The 14,683-nt window shown below is 45.4% G+C and overlaps 1 protein-coding gene across 5 annotated transcripts in view; it reads left to right on the forward strand.

Moving 5' to 3' along the window:
* The window catches only part of RPTOR (regulatory associated protein of MTOR complex 1), a 313,806-nt gene that overhangs the window by 281,989 nt on the left and 17,134 nt on the right, over nt 1-14,683 (forward strand). For 4 of the 5 annotated variants that reach the window (XM_073312077.2, XM_073312081.2, XM_073312080.2 and 1 more), the window contains 2 exons: nt 5,209-5,256; nt 13,812-13,918. In XM_073312077.2, coding sequence (XP_073168178.1) covers nt 5,209-5,256; nt 13,812-13,918 — 155 coding nt within the window. The remainder of the gene's footprint in view (nt 1-5,208; nt 5,257-13,811; nt 13,919-14,683) is intronic. The other variant, XM_073312078.2, reaches the window with a different exon arrangement.

A 14,683-nucleotide genomic window follows, 5' to 3' on the forward strand; every position in this document is an offset into this window, starting at 1 on the left:
AGTTGCCTGGAGCTAAGCTAACTTATTTTGCTCCTGAGGAGAGAACTGCAGAACAAGGGTGTACTGAGCACTTTCCTACCCTGAACTGGTTGTAGCAGGTGGTTATGTCTTCCCCGATTTGGGTTTTATGAATAGCTCACCTATTTCCTCTTTCCCTTTGATTGGCTGCTCACCCTTTGCACAACTTTGCACGTTGCACTTGTGGCCACACTAAGCTTGTGTTCCATTTTAGCACTTACTCCCTGTCACTTATTGTGGGTCGAGAGTTGGTAGAAGCGTAGGCAATGTACATCTGATATGTACAGGACGGTGGCACAATCAGACTCAAACCACCTGGGAACTTAAAAAATACCAAGCTAGTCTGCATGCGGAAAGGCCACCCAACCATGCACAATGCCGAAACCAGGAGTCTAACCGGGGTGACGGTGAAACCTGTCTCAGGGTATTACTGGGGGAGGCGAGTGTTCTCGCCGTCCAAGGCCTGAGGATACATCAGTGGTCTGACAATTATTCTCTGTCACTTGAACGCCGTAAATCCAGGCTGGATGGATCTGCTGTGGCACAACCAGCGGTTTTGGGTTTGATGCAGGTACCCCTGGGCGAGATTCTCTGGCCTGCGCTATGCAGGAGGTCAGACTAGATGATTGTAGTGGTCCATTATGGCCTTAAGCTCTGGCAGCTCTCATTTCTCAGCCTGTGTACCTCATCTCAGGAGTCTGGCATAGCTTATTTGAAAACTCCCTGCTGCTAATCCAGTCTAACTCTGTTAGACCCTATGTAATACTGCCGGAGCCAGCGCAGCCTGTTCTTGGTGACTTGTCCAACAAGTATTTCCACCCACGTCACAAAGGACTTGTGTACGTGAACATTTAATTCACAGCGAGCTGGGATTGAATCTGCCCCACACTTGCTGGCCTCCCACTAACTGTCCATGTGCACCTTGCTGATGCGTACCATCAGGTCAGGCAGGGTCCACGTGGACTGTGAATGGGAGGCTAGTGCAGGGTAGAGTCACAGCCCAGCTTGCTGCAAACTAAATGTTTGGGTAGACATGCCCTTTGTTACAAGGCTGCAGATATTTGTTTGATAAAAGCTTGCAGCAAACTACAGGTTTGTGTAGACATGTCCAAAGGCTAGCAATTTTTACAACTCAGTCTTACTTCCCATATGTCTCCCTTTAACATCCCCCCCTTTTTCCTGCTTCTCTTGTTTGATGGCTTTTTAGCTATTCATTGGTTTTTCCCTGTGCTGCTTTGTTGGATTCAGAACTGGTGCCTCTCCCTTCACACCTCACAGTGTCCCTGGCTCTGTGGTAGTCTAGTCAGGGGAAGTATGATTGCTGTAACTTCAAGCTCTGCACCACACTGTCATACACGCACGTAATTAATTACAAACTTCGGGGAGTTTGCAGCATGCTGTGAAAATTGCCATGATTGAAACCTGCTCTTTGCAGGGACAAAAGCAGGAAGGAGCCCATGCACTGAGCTGTTAAGTGCCTGGCTACCTACTCCTCCTGCCCTGGAGCAGAAGAGAGAACAGCACCAGCCACACACGTCAAGCAGCACTTTTGACTCATTTGCTTGGTTTCTCATTTCTCCGTTTCTTTTTCCCTAACATCAGCCTTTTTGAGTGAGGCTGCCTAAGCTTTTCCTTCGCAGGAATCAGGATATTATTTCCATTGTCCTGGTAATGAACTCTAGGAATTCGTCAAGGCTCCCATTATCATCCACTCCTTGCTGCATAATGAGTAGAGTTCACAGGAGATGCTGACAAATGCAGACTGAATCCCTTCTGGCTTGCTCCCATTTTTCGCCCCCAATACCTACACGCACCTTTAATCAGGGCAGGACATTTGTGGCTTGCATCTTGCTCTCCACAGACCTTGAAAGCAGCAGCAAAAGGAAGGTACACAGAAGCAATGTTTGACATTGCAGAATAGATGATAAACAGAAGCAAAAGCTGATTTAGTTGTAAGTGTCAGGAAGTTGTGCCTGCCAAGACATCAGTGCTGAAACTTACAATCCTTTTCTCTTATGCATCCTCTACACCCTTTCCTTTCCTGTGGTCTAAGCAAGTCCAGGCTTTGTTGCTTTCTTTGCTTTTCATCCAGGGAATGATTGGATTTGATTCAGAAGAAGAGAAATGTAGATTTCTTTGTAGGGAGAGAAATAAACTCAGTCATTTCAAAGGAGCCCAGTGAAGTGATTCCCTTGGAAATGAGATTCTCAACGGAAGAGCTAGCTTTTGCTGCCAGTTACCGTCCAGCGCTGAAGCTGTTATGTTCGTAGTCTCAATCTTCTGCACCTCACTTCCCTCTTACACTAAGGATGTTTACATGAATCCAGAAGTTTTACTGGAGTTCAGCTACTCCTGCTGTTTATCTTCCTCTCCCTTCATCCGCACCCCAAGGGTCAGAATCCTTCCTCTGTGACTTGATCATCTTCTCAACAGCAACCAGGATGCTGACTTTGCATGGGCGTAAGCAGCAGGAATAGATGAGACATTAAGATACACAACAGCTTTCCATGCAATTCTCTCATTTGTGAAGAACAGGCTAGATTGGGGAGAGGAAGAATACGCATAGTGCCTAATAGAGAAACCAGAGTACTTCCTACAGGGGTCTAAAAGGTATCAGTAGGGTGTTTTAGGTGATGGGAGTTCCATGGCTTTAGCGCAGGGGTGTGCAAACTGCTGGCCGCATCTGGCTCACCAGCTGTTTTAATCTGGCCCTCGAGCTCCCGCTGGGGAGCGGTTTCTGGGGCTCATCCCACTTCAGCTGGGGAGCAGGGTTGGGGGCTTTTCCGCGCGGCTCCTGGAAGCAGCAGCATGTCCCCACTCCAGCTCCTATGGGTAGGGATAGCCAGGGGGCTCCGTTCTGTACGGTACCCCCGCAGCTCCCATTGCCCGGGAATCGCAGCCAATGGGAGCTGCAGGGATGGCACCTGCGGACGGGGCAGCTCACAGCAGAGCCGCTTGGCCGCGCCTCTGTGTAGGACCCGGAGCGGGACATCCCGCTGCTTCCAAGAGCCGCTTGAGGTAAGCGCTGCCTGGAGCCTGCACCCTTGAGCCACACCCCCACCCCAACCCCGTTCCCCCTCCCACCCTCCAAACCTCTCTGTCCCAGCCCGAAGCACCCTCCTATACCCCACAACCCTCATGCCCAGCCGGAGCTCTCAGCCCCGCACTCAATCCCCCTTGCCCCACCTCGGAACCCCCTCTTGCACCCTGAACTCCTCATTTCTGGCCCCACCCCAGAGCTCGCTCCCCCAGCCAGAGCCCTCACCCCCTGCCTCACCCCAACCCCAATTCCGTGAGCATTCATGGCCCGCCATACAATTTTCATACCCAGTTGTGGCCCTCGGGCCAAAAAGTTTGCCCACCCCTGCTTTAGCGCAATAATTTGTATTACGACAGCAAAGTAGTCTTGCTTAGTGTCCGTCAGTTCCTTACCTGGCTGAGATGCTTGAACCAAAGCGAGGCCATAACTACATAGGAAAGTTGTATCAGTTTAACTTAAATTGGTTTTAAACAGATTTAGTTAAACTGGTGCAACCCTGTATGTTGACACTTTTATTCTGGTTGAAGAGATTCTTATTTCGATCCAGTTCAAACCAGTTTCCTATCCACTTCAGCTTCCCTCCCCCCACCCCCATTTCAGCTTCTCTTAAACCAAAATAAGAGTGTCTAATCAGGGGTTGCACCAATTTGGGTTCACACCATTGGTTAAAACAGTGCAGCTTTCTTGTATGGACTGTCCCTAAGTCCCCAGCCAGAGGATGAAGTCTGAAAAGAGGCAAAGTTCATGTTGTTAGTAGCCTAATGTTTTGAACTAGGCAAAAATTAGATCTGCAAGTGCAAAACTGATGTGGCTTTTAAGGAAAACTTGGAGCATTTTCTAGTGAGCAGTGTAGGAGTTGCTGTAAAGATGCGGTCCTACTGCTGTGGACATTGGGGTTCAAGTATTTACCATAAAAATAAGGAGGTTTGCAAGTCAGTGACTTTGAGAGTGGATGGCGATCCCAGGGCTGTCCGATCGCTGAGTAGCAGCACTCTCTCTGTCCTCAGGTTTCTGTACAAGAAGCCTGTATAAGATGACTCAGAACTCGCACTGTCTGGCCCAGCAGCGTGCCGTGCAGCTGCACAGCTGTGTCTGAAGACAAGAAATGGTGCAAACACTTCCCATGAGTGAAATTGCAACTTTCACATTGTTCCTTCAAGATGAACCGTATCTGTGAGAAAGAATGGAACATAAACTGCCACCTCCAATCTTAGCATCTCAGCTCTTTTAAAACCCAGGTTTTGGGACTCAGAGGAGTGTGTGGAAACACAACCAGCTGCCTTGAATCCATCTAATTACATCTATCTAAGTGTTGTGTTCCCCTCCCAGTTCCTCCTGTATAACATTTGCATTGCTTTCCTTTGTCCAGATTAGCAAAGAGAACCAGAGTGTGACTCCCAAAAAAGGCTCTGTGTGAGACCTTCTGGTTACCAGACTACCAGGGTCTCTTTCTGAACACATTGAGTCCATATGCAAGACATAAGCAGGGGTCTCAAAACGTATTTAAACACAGCCATATCCCGTAAATGTGCCTCCCTGCAGCTTCTTTGGCTGTCCAGGGTTTAGGAAGGTTTGAAACGAATCCCGCTTCTACAGCTAATTCCCCACTTAAGAGTTGCCTAACTGCAGCATCTGTAAATTTTCTCTGAGTGTTCATTAGCAATCCATTGAAGCGTAGGGCAGGAGAACCCATTCGTCTGCTTTCAGTTGCACTAACTGCCTGGGGCTCAAGCCTGAAATGACAAAAACTTCCTGTTTTGTGTTTGGCTTGATCTATACAGGTGTTTATGCCGTGGGTCAGTTCGTTGTCACTCTCCAGTGAGATGCATTTTATTTTATACCGAAGAACAAAAACATAAAAAGGATCTAGAGAGTGTCCAGTTTCAGGGAAGAATTTACCAATCAACTTTGTGGTGTTGACAAACAGACTGAAGCTTGTAAATGGCTTCCTAGGGAAAGGCTGCTGTGATTACAACCAAACTGGAGCCTTTTCTCTGGTTGGAAGCATGTACTTGACTTGGTGCTGCTGTTTTTCCCTTCACTGTTCTTTCCCTTTACTTTGAGTTGCTTTTCTAACCCTTTCAGATTTATTTTGCTTTGGCTGACCCACTTACCCTTAGCATCATCCCTTACTCCCTGTCTTCTCACAGGTCTGGCCCGAAGGGTTTCAATCTATCTTGACAGAAGTAAACAGGGAGGTGAGTGATTTCTTTCCTCTTACCTATGAGCAGCTGGGGTGGGAAGGGCCTTCTAGTCAGACTTGGCATCCCATTGAATGTCAGCTGGAAGGCTTTGCTTCTTCTGTCCCTCCCATTCCTTGTCTTGTATGTGTGTAGGTAATGAACAATGGGGAATGTAATGAAGAGTATTCGATGCTATCTGGATGTTCCAAGGTGCCTAGTGCAGAGGACAGCAGGTTAATCTAATGTGGCTGCTGTGGTGTGGGGGCTTTTTGCAGGGTGGGAGATGTGGGTAGTCTCTTAACTACATAAAGCTCCTTCTTCGGTAGGAACATTTCAAACCATCCTTGAATCAAAGGGTTTGAATGACGGCTTCCAAATGGTGACAACAGATATTGCTTTGAGCCAGTGGTATTTTTGTTTGTGTGTTGTTAGTTAAACATATGACATACCCATTATATCAAACTGTGAAAGGAAAGAGTAGCTGGTGCATCTTTATTTATCAGGCTTTGTCTAGTGGGTTGAGTCCTTTGGCTAGTACATGTCTGGTAAATATTTCAAGCCCTGCCTTTACCTTCCATAAAAGTGTATGTAACTCCCCAGTCTTTGGCTGCAGAAGCCTGGGGCGTTATTGGACATGAATCCCTTCTCTCGAATGAGCCCCTGAAGAGTGAGACAGATGGCGAACTCCTCAGAATACCATTTCTCTGTGTGTGTGAAAGTTGACGTAATCTTCTTAGGCTGTTCATTAACTATTAATATTTGTTAGCTGACAAGGGCAGGAATGTGTCTGTAGTGATTAGCAGAACAAGAGTGATTGTATCAGTGTGTGTGATTCAGAGCTCTCTAATTAAGGGCCTTTGCCCTCTGTATGACTGTTCAAGAAACAGAGCTGTAGCATTGGACTGTGCAAAGCTAATGTGTTACTATTAACATCCTGGCTTTGCTAGGCATTCACTGGCAAAGTGAAAGGCTAAAATTAGAAAGTCTTGGCCAAAGGGATTTCCCTGTTCAATAACTGGGCATCAGCTTAAGGAAATGCCAGACACTCCCACGCAGGATCAATACTGCCAATGCTATGCAAGCAGCACTCTGTCCAGAGCGCAGAAATAGCTGTGAATCAATAAAAACAAGCACAAGTATTTCGCTCCCAGGCATTCTCCTAATGGAAAATGTAGCAGGGATTTCCCTTTCCCCTATCTCTGTTGTGGAAGGAGTTCTCCAAAATGTACAAGTTTAACCATTTGTCTGATGGCCAAACAATCCAGATACACCATGTCAAAAGCACATGTTCTGCTAACGCCCTAGGGGCATCCTTACATTCCATTGACTTCATGGGCCACAAGTGGGGTACTTAGATTGTTCTGTGCCAGGTGGCACAGTGTCAAGAGTGGTTCATGACAGCAGTGCCAACCTTATGGCAGACTGTCAAAAGGCAGGGAAGACACCTCACACTGGTTGGACATTCTATAATTAATTTCACCAACTCGTTAACAAATGTGAACTCCTGAAGCACCGCAACAGTCTTATCATAGAGTCACAGACAGTCCCCTTGGGCATTCCAGTCTATCTGGCCACCTGGACAAGCTGGGCTAAGTGATAGGTGGTACCATAAACCAAAGATCACAAAAGTTTCAGGTTACTCTCAGTCCCAAGAGATCAGGCACTTACCCCAGGTCAGATCTCACACCAAGGACAACACTTGTCAGTCGTATCTTAAACTAACTAAGGCTTTATTTAACTAGGAAAAAGAAATGAGTTATTTACAGCTTAAAGCAGAAAAACATATAAACACAAATGAGTTGCAGTCTGTGGTTTTAAAAGGTGGCAGAGTTGTAGTAATCTATCAGTACTAAATGTCTTTTAGGGCTAACAGAGGTTGACCCTGAGGATCTCTGCTTCTCTTTCCTAGCTCCAGCCATGTGAGAGTCCAAACAGCAAAGAGATGAAAAGTGTTCTTGTTCACTATCTTTATTTCCTTCTTTCAGAATTCAAGATGGTCTGAGCCCTTTTGCACATAGGCTGTGCTGGGACAATTAGAAAAGTCATAGAATCGTAGAATATCAGGGTTGGAAGGGACCTCAAGAGGTCATCTAGTCCAACCCCCTGCTCAAAGCAGGACCAATCCCCAATTTTTGCCCCATATCCCTAAATGGCACCCTCAAGGATTGAACTCACAACCCTGGGTTTAGCAGGCCAATGCTCAAACCACTGAGCTATCCCTCCCCCTGAAATAGTCTTTGTATTGTGATGTTCCACAGTGGCCCATTTAGTTTTGATAGTCCTTCCTGATGGGCAAGAGATGATCCCTTCTGACTGGCTGACCATTTCAGGGCAAACACTTTTTACAATTATAAAGCAAAAACTTAAATATTACTTTATAGCATGTGATAAAGATATTGTAAGTGAGATTATTGCATGCAGCAACTTACAAGCATTTCATAAAGTCTAAACACATTATTATAAGTTCAGTACCCATCTTAACCATACCAAGCCCTGCTCTACGCTACTAACTTACATTGGAATGACTTTATTGCTCAGGGGAGGGCTTCTCCCACCAGCATAGTTCCTGCCTCTCAGGGAGGTGGAGTACCTACACCGACGGGAGAAGCTCTCCCACTGGCATAGGTAGTGTCTTCACTAAGCGCTGCAGTGCAGTAAGTGTAGACAAGCCCCAACGCACTGGTGAAACACTGCTTTACAGCAAGGAATTTGTCTGTGCCTGGCTGAGGCCTAAAGCCTTGGCAAGTGCTGGCACCTGGTTTGGCAGCATCACACAGGGACCATCTTTTTGTTCTCTGTACATTGCTTAGCACAATAGGATCCTGGTCCACGAATGGGGCTTTTAGGCACTACAATAACATAAATAAAAATAATGAAAGCCCAGCAGCAGCAAAGGTGCTAAGTAACTACCTAGGGGGCACGAGGCCACAGCTTCTTGTTTGTGTCTAGATTGGCCCTGGAGCCTCCTTAAAATGCTTGTGTGGAAAGAGAACAAAGTTGCACCAAAATAACTAAATGGATTTTAATTCACATCTTTTGTTATTTCCATGCAAGCCTGTGTTATTCCAAAATAGGAATGGCATAGAATGGCTCAGAAATTTAAAACCCAATTAGTTATTTTTTAGTTCAGCACACCCTAGAGAGGCAGAAGGCTTCTGGTTAAGAGGAGGTACACAAGGGAGTTCCTTTGAATAACGCTGTACAGTCAGTATTGACGTTTCCACACATCACCTCTCTCCACATGCCACCGTGAGCTCAGGTTGTGAGAGTGAGGAAAGGGGATTTCCTTTGAGAGTATTCACAGGTGAGCAGACAAAGTCCAGACATCAAAATCAAATGGTGGGGATGAAATAAACTCAGAAGGGATTGTATAAATCCTTGAAAGCCTATAAACTTGAGCATACTCTTGATTTCCTAGCCTTGCGGCTCTGTGTATGTGGAGAGAAGGCTGGAGTGGGAAACCTTTTCTGTCTCCCCTCCACCCACTTTCCACCTTAGTTGGATCTGTGGGGTTTGTTGATTCAGATACAAAATACATGTGTTCGCTCATACCTCAAGAATGGCTTTATTCTTCTCATCCCAGGGAAGAGAAAACAGCACGTGCTCACCAGCTCACTCCCTCCCATCAGTTCCTCCCCCCCCCACTGCTTTCCCCAGGACTCCCAAAACAAAATGAAAAATTTCAAATATCATATCCTGAAAGAACAGGAGCTTGGCCTCTCAAGGTCTCCACTCTGCCTTTTAATAAAACTGACACTTTCCCTGGCAGTAAGTAAGCAACCTAGATAAGAGAGGTGGGGGCTAAAGGGGAGATGCAGCAATTGAGATCTCAAGGTGTTAAAGTTAGCAGCCAGGGGAGGGGGTGTTGGATTCCAAGAAGACGTGTACAGAAGTTTGTCAGCTGTGCTGTGGGAGAAGGCTGCAGCAGAAAGACTGCCAACCCTAATACAGAGCTGGCCAACAGGGACCAGGTGCTGAGATCAAAGTCAGAGAGGGCCAGCATGGGAAGACGAAGGTAAAAGTGAAACCCCAAATCTTTCTTGAGGGTTGGTAGCTGTTCCTTTGAGGGTGGAGAAATAGAGAGAAGCACCTTCGGTAAGGACACTTCCTTGATGGAAATAAAGTAATTGGAGAAGCTGCTACTTCAGGACAAGGGTTTTGGGTGTTTTAAATTAAATTCCCAGAGTCACAGATACTCTTCCTTTTCTTCTTGTGTCACTGGAGGAAGTGCTTGGCATGGAAAGAGTGGCACTTAAATATACATTTTAGGAATGAATGAAGAATGAGGTAATGCAGTCCTCCCACTGCTTCTTTGACATTAAAATGGAGATACACCTCATTGCTCACCCGGGAGGACCCCTGTTCCAAAGATCAGCAGGGTGTCTCTGAGATGCTTTTGTATTGTGGTCCATACAGGCATTTGCAAAGTCATCAAAATGCCAAGTACAGGTTGGCCACATTCCAGCGATGATAAAAATAAGTGCACACACTTGGAATGAATCTGCTTTCAACGCCAGGGTTATTTATTGAAATTTATACAGGGAACTGTCCCGTTGAGATATATATCTGATTTTCAGGGGGAATCCTGCAGGGAACAGCCATAGAAAGTTACAGCTTCAAGATCGGTTGTTGATATGCATTGCCTATATAGCTTTTCACATCATGCGGAACTGCTAGCCCTTATGTTACCTAAAACCCCTTTCAAAATTGTTTTCTTGAGTTGTGGAAGACAATGTGTTTTATCATCCAAGAATGCAGGAAAGATGTGGTCTCAAGAAATGATGTTGTTAAAGGAGCTGTACTGTCCAGGTTCGTGGCCCTAAAATTGACAGGTTTTTAAAAATTCCATAGATTCAGTTACCAGATTTCCCTATGAGTGCCAGTGTGCTATTTAATATCTTTATCAATGACCTGGAAGAAAACATAAACATAAAATCATCATTGATAGAGCTTGCAGATGACGCACAAAAATTGCGGGAGTGGAAAATAATGAAGAGGACAGGTCTCCGATTGAAAGTGATCTAGATCTTTTGGTACACTGGGTACAAACTATGGGTTTTTTTAAGACTGTTAAATGTCAATTTATACATCTGGGAACGAAGACTGCAGGCCATACTGACAGGCTGGAGGACTCTATCCTGGGAAACAGTGGCTGAAAAAGATGGGGGGTCATGGTGGATAATCAGCTGAATGTGAGCTCCCAGTTTGATACTGTGACCAAAAGAGACAGTGTGACCCTGGGGTACATAAACAGGAGACTCTCGAGTAGGAGCAGAGAGGCTGTTTCACCTCTGTATTGGGCACTGTTGTGACTGCTGCTGAAATCCTGTGTCCAGTTCTGGAGCCCGCAATTCAAGGGGGATGTTGATAAATTGGAGAGAGCTCAGAGAAGAGCCACGAGAATGATTAAAGGATTCGAAAGCCTGCCTTATAGTGGTAGATGCAAGGAACTCAATCTATTTAGTTTAACAAAGAGAAAGTTAAGGGGTGACTTGATTACAGTCTATAAGTACCTACCTGGGGAACAAATATTTGATAACGGGCTGAGAAAGGTATATCCAATGGCTGGAAGCTGAAGCTAGACAAATTCAGACTGGAAATAAGATTTAATTTTTTAACAGTGAGGATAAATAACCATTGGAACAATTTACCATGGGCTGTGGTGAATCTTCCATCGCTGACCATTTTTAAATGAAGATTGGATGTTTTTCTGACATCTGCTCTAGGAATTATTTTAGGGACGTTCTCTGTCCTGTGTTGTACAGGAGTTCAAACTAGATGATCATGTTTCCTCTGGCCTTAGAATCTATGACCTGTAAGTCAGTCCACCCACTCCTACACACCTTTCCCCAGTTTGAACTTTAGTTTTGTTGGGTGCTGAAGAAAGGGAAGTCCCTTCTGCAAGATGCAGTCTCTCCATGTGTTCCCTAGCTGGAGGGGACTCCTACATATGTGAAGCATCCTCTTCAAAATTAAATTTCCATCCCTCTTCCTTTCCAGAAGTGGAATCTCTCACAGCACGATTCCTTGGTGCGACTTCTTGCTCTTTCCAACTTGTAAAATCTCTCCTGATGAGAAACCTCCACCTTTGTAAGAAACAAAATTTTCCCCTTACCCTCCTGAAGATCCCAGTGACGATGAAAGGAACAAATTTCCCATGGCTACCCCAGAACAAGCTTATTAATCATTGGCACCAACAATACCAGCCAAAACCCTACGACTCATGTTCTCCTTATCCCTCCCAGTGGAGGAAAATCTGCAGGTTCCAGTTGGTTTAGGGATTATTGCTGCTGACCAAACTGAAGAAGATAATTGTCTTCAAACTGGGGAACATGAATGGAAATTTGGGAGCTTTAAAACTGCCAAACAGAGCCTTGCCTACTTAACTCCATCAGTGATGTAATGGCCGTATCCATCTCAGGCCTGCCAGGTTTATCTTGTCATGGACCATAAACAAGATGACAAATGAAAACACTTTGGAGGTGCTTATAAGCTAAACCACTGCCTTGCTTGGGATGTCTAGCAGCCCTCAGAGTGTCTGGGCAATCCAAAGTAACAGTCAGTTTGACTCACAAGATAAAGATATGAACTGTCAGCTTAACTGTGGGTCCTGAATTTCATGTAATAAGATGAGACCATCAATGTCACTGTCTTCTGATCCTGCAGTACAAGGTGGGATCAGGAGAAGGCTCGGTTGTGCTTTTCCAGGAGGGGAAGTAGGTAGCAAATTAGGTCTGCATCTGCACAAAACACTGTAATCCCATTGTCCTCAAAGCAGACTTACTATTCATTAAGGTGCTTCCATTTCTGTGCTTCATGCCCTGTCCAATTGTGGCAGCCTAACCTCTTTCCTTGTGGTGGCAGTTAGGATGTTTGCTTTGCTAAATGGTATCAGTGCACCTCGAATGGCAACCAAAGCATTGCAAGGTATTTAAATTCCTGCTAGTGCTAATTTTGAAGAGCAAGATCAGAAAAAAACTCACTGAATCCCTTTTTGAGAAGGCACCTCTGTGTGTCTCTTTGGGATCTTTCTAGCATTAGAATCTTTCACAAAAGGTCCTGATGGAAACAAGAAAAATGAGGCCGCAATCCTAATCTATTACAGGGTTAGTGTCTGACTCTTGTGAGTCTTCTGCTGTAATATACCCACCTTGCATTTGGCACCATGTTCTAATCTGTACTATGAGAGCACCAGTGCAAAGCTGCTTGTGAAAAGAGGAGACACTAGATTCTATCTTGGTTTGTATAAAAGAGAACTTGTGCATGTAAGAGAATGCAAACATCTGTGCAATGAAATTCATTTCAGGTTTCCTTGCCCTGGGATTTTTTTTTCATTTCTGTATGTTCATATGCATAGAAATCTCTCTGAGAAACCCACAGATCCAGGGTCAGTCAGTCTCCCAGCAGAGGAAGCAAAAGATAATTGGTATATAGCTTTCTGTTCAAAGCAGAATGTTTAGGCACTGTGCAGGCAGCTTGTAGCTAGTGTAAAGAAGACCATTCTAATTAAATGTACGGGAATTCTTCCTTGGAAATTACCCTACCAATTAGGAGTTTGCAGAGCCTGCTATTTCCCAAGTCCAAAGTAGCTACCTTTCTCTGCCATTCGTATGTTGTGTACTTACGCACTGTTGACTCTCTCTATGGCTTTTACCACTTAATCCTCTCAATGGGAGAAGGGGTGAAAGACAGTAATTTGTTGAATAGAAATTGCCATTCTTTGCCACAGCAAAGATCACTAGTTCATATAGTCGGCCAACGTGTCTGTAGCAGGGGTCTGTATCAGATGCTTCAGGGTAAGGTAAAGCCCTTGTAATGCTCCAGTACCATGGGAGGAAATTTCTTCTAGACCCCTGCTGGCAATCAGTTTTTGCCCTGGAGCATGAGGATTGAGAGCCCTTATACATGTATTCTATGTAGTGTAACTGCAGAATGTTTTCCGTATCCATACACGTCACTTTTTTTGAGTCTTACTGAGCTATTTAACTCAATATCCTGCAGCAGCAACTTCCACAGCTTCACCATTCCGTGTGTAAAAACATGTCCTCTTAATCACATGCAATATTTCGATATGAGTGGGGATAAGAAATTATGGCAATCCATAGATTCCATAGTCCTTTGAAAGCAGCGCCGTCACCCTGCTGGGTGCTCTAACTCACGCCAATCCAGTCTACTCAAGACACTCTTTAGCCTAGTCTTTTTATAGGGTGATGAATAATGTATGGCTCCATTGTCCTGCAGAGGGCTGGTTCCATTTTCCTGTAGAGGCCATGTGGACCTTTTGGAGTGTCTGCCAGAAGGGAACTTTGCTGAGCAGAGAGATTCCTCTTCCAGCTCAAGGGGGGAGCAGTGTCTTCTATTGCACGCCTAGTCCAGTGAGTGAGGGACGTCACTTAGAACTCAGGAACAGCTGGTTTGGCCCAATTTTGAGTGAGTGTGTGTGTGTGTGATTTTAAGATTTTCCTAGCTGTACTAAAAAGCATCAGATCACAAAACTTGGTCTTTGGCTCTGTCAAGCTCTGTCTGTGTTTATATGAAGAATAATTTCCATGTCCTGTGTTTTTTCTCAGGAGCAGGAATGGTGGTGGACTGGGAACAAGAGACTGGGCTTCTCATGACATCAGGAGATGTGCGGATTATCCGGATCTGGGACACAGATCGAGAAATGAAAGTACAGGTAACAGCTGCATGTTTGCCCCTTTAACCCTTTCGCTGGTACTGGAGCTTACAGATCTCCTAGCTGACACCCTGGAATTAGGCCCCAGGGAGCGTATTTCCAGGACACCTACCATACAGCAATTTAACAAACACAGTTCAGAGGTTCTCAAACTGTGGTCTCCGGTGAGCGGACTTGTCACATGATGCTGGCTCTCCTCCTTTTCAGCTGCAAAATCCCATTACGAGACAGCTAAAAATACTCTAATACTTTCCTAACGTTACAGTGCTTGTCCCTGTAGGAAGTTGCTGTAGCTCTGCTGAATGTTGTGCAATTGCATTTGGGGAGGAGGGGACCAGGCAGTCACGAATGGGAGGTCAGGTGTCTGGTACAGTCTCCCTGTTACAGCATCGTCCTGCTATAGAACACCTTGAGAGGGTAAAGTGCAGTGATGGAGAGGGTGAGGTGCCCCTCAGACTTGGTAGCTTCAGCTCCTAGAATTCTCTTGAAATTATACAGGGCTAATCGTTAAAACACTGTCCATTTTCCTTCCCACCTGCCCTCTAAGGCCCGATTCAGGAAAGCATCCTTATTCAGTAAGCATGCATTGAAGCACTTTCATAGATTCCAAGGCCAGAAGGGACCACTTTGATCATCTATTCCAGGGCTTCTCAAACTTCTTTGCACCACGACCCCCTTCTGACAACAAAAATGCTACACGATGCCAGGCAGGGGGTCAGGGCCAAAGTCAGAGCCCCACCACTCTTGGTGGGGGGGGGAGCCAAA

This window comes from Lepidochelys kempii, chromosome 14, assembly GCF_965140285.1.
Source record: "Lepidochelys kempii isolate rLepKem1 chromosome 14, rLepKem1.hap1, whole genome shotgun sequence".
In the NCBI taxonomy this organism is placed as follows: domain Eukaryota; kingdom Metazoa; phylum Chordata; order Testudines; family Cheloniidae; genus Lepidochelys; species Lepidochelys kempii.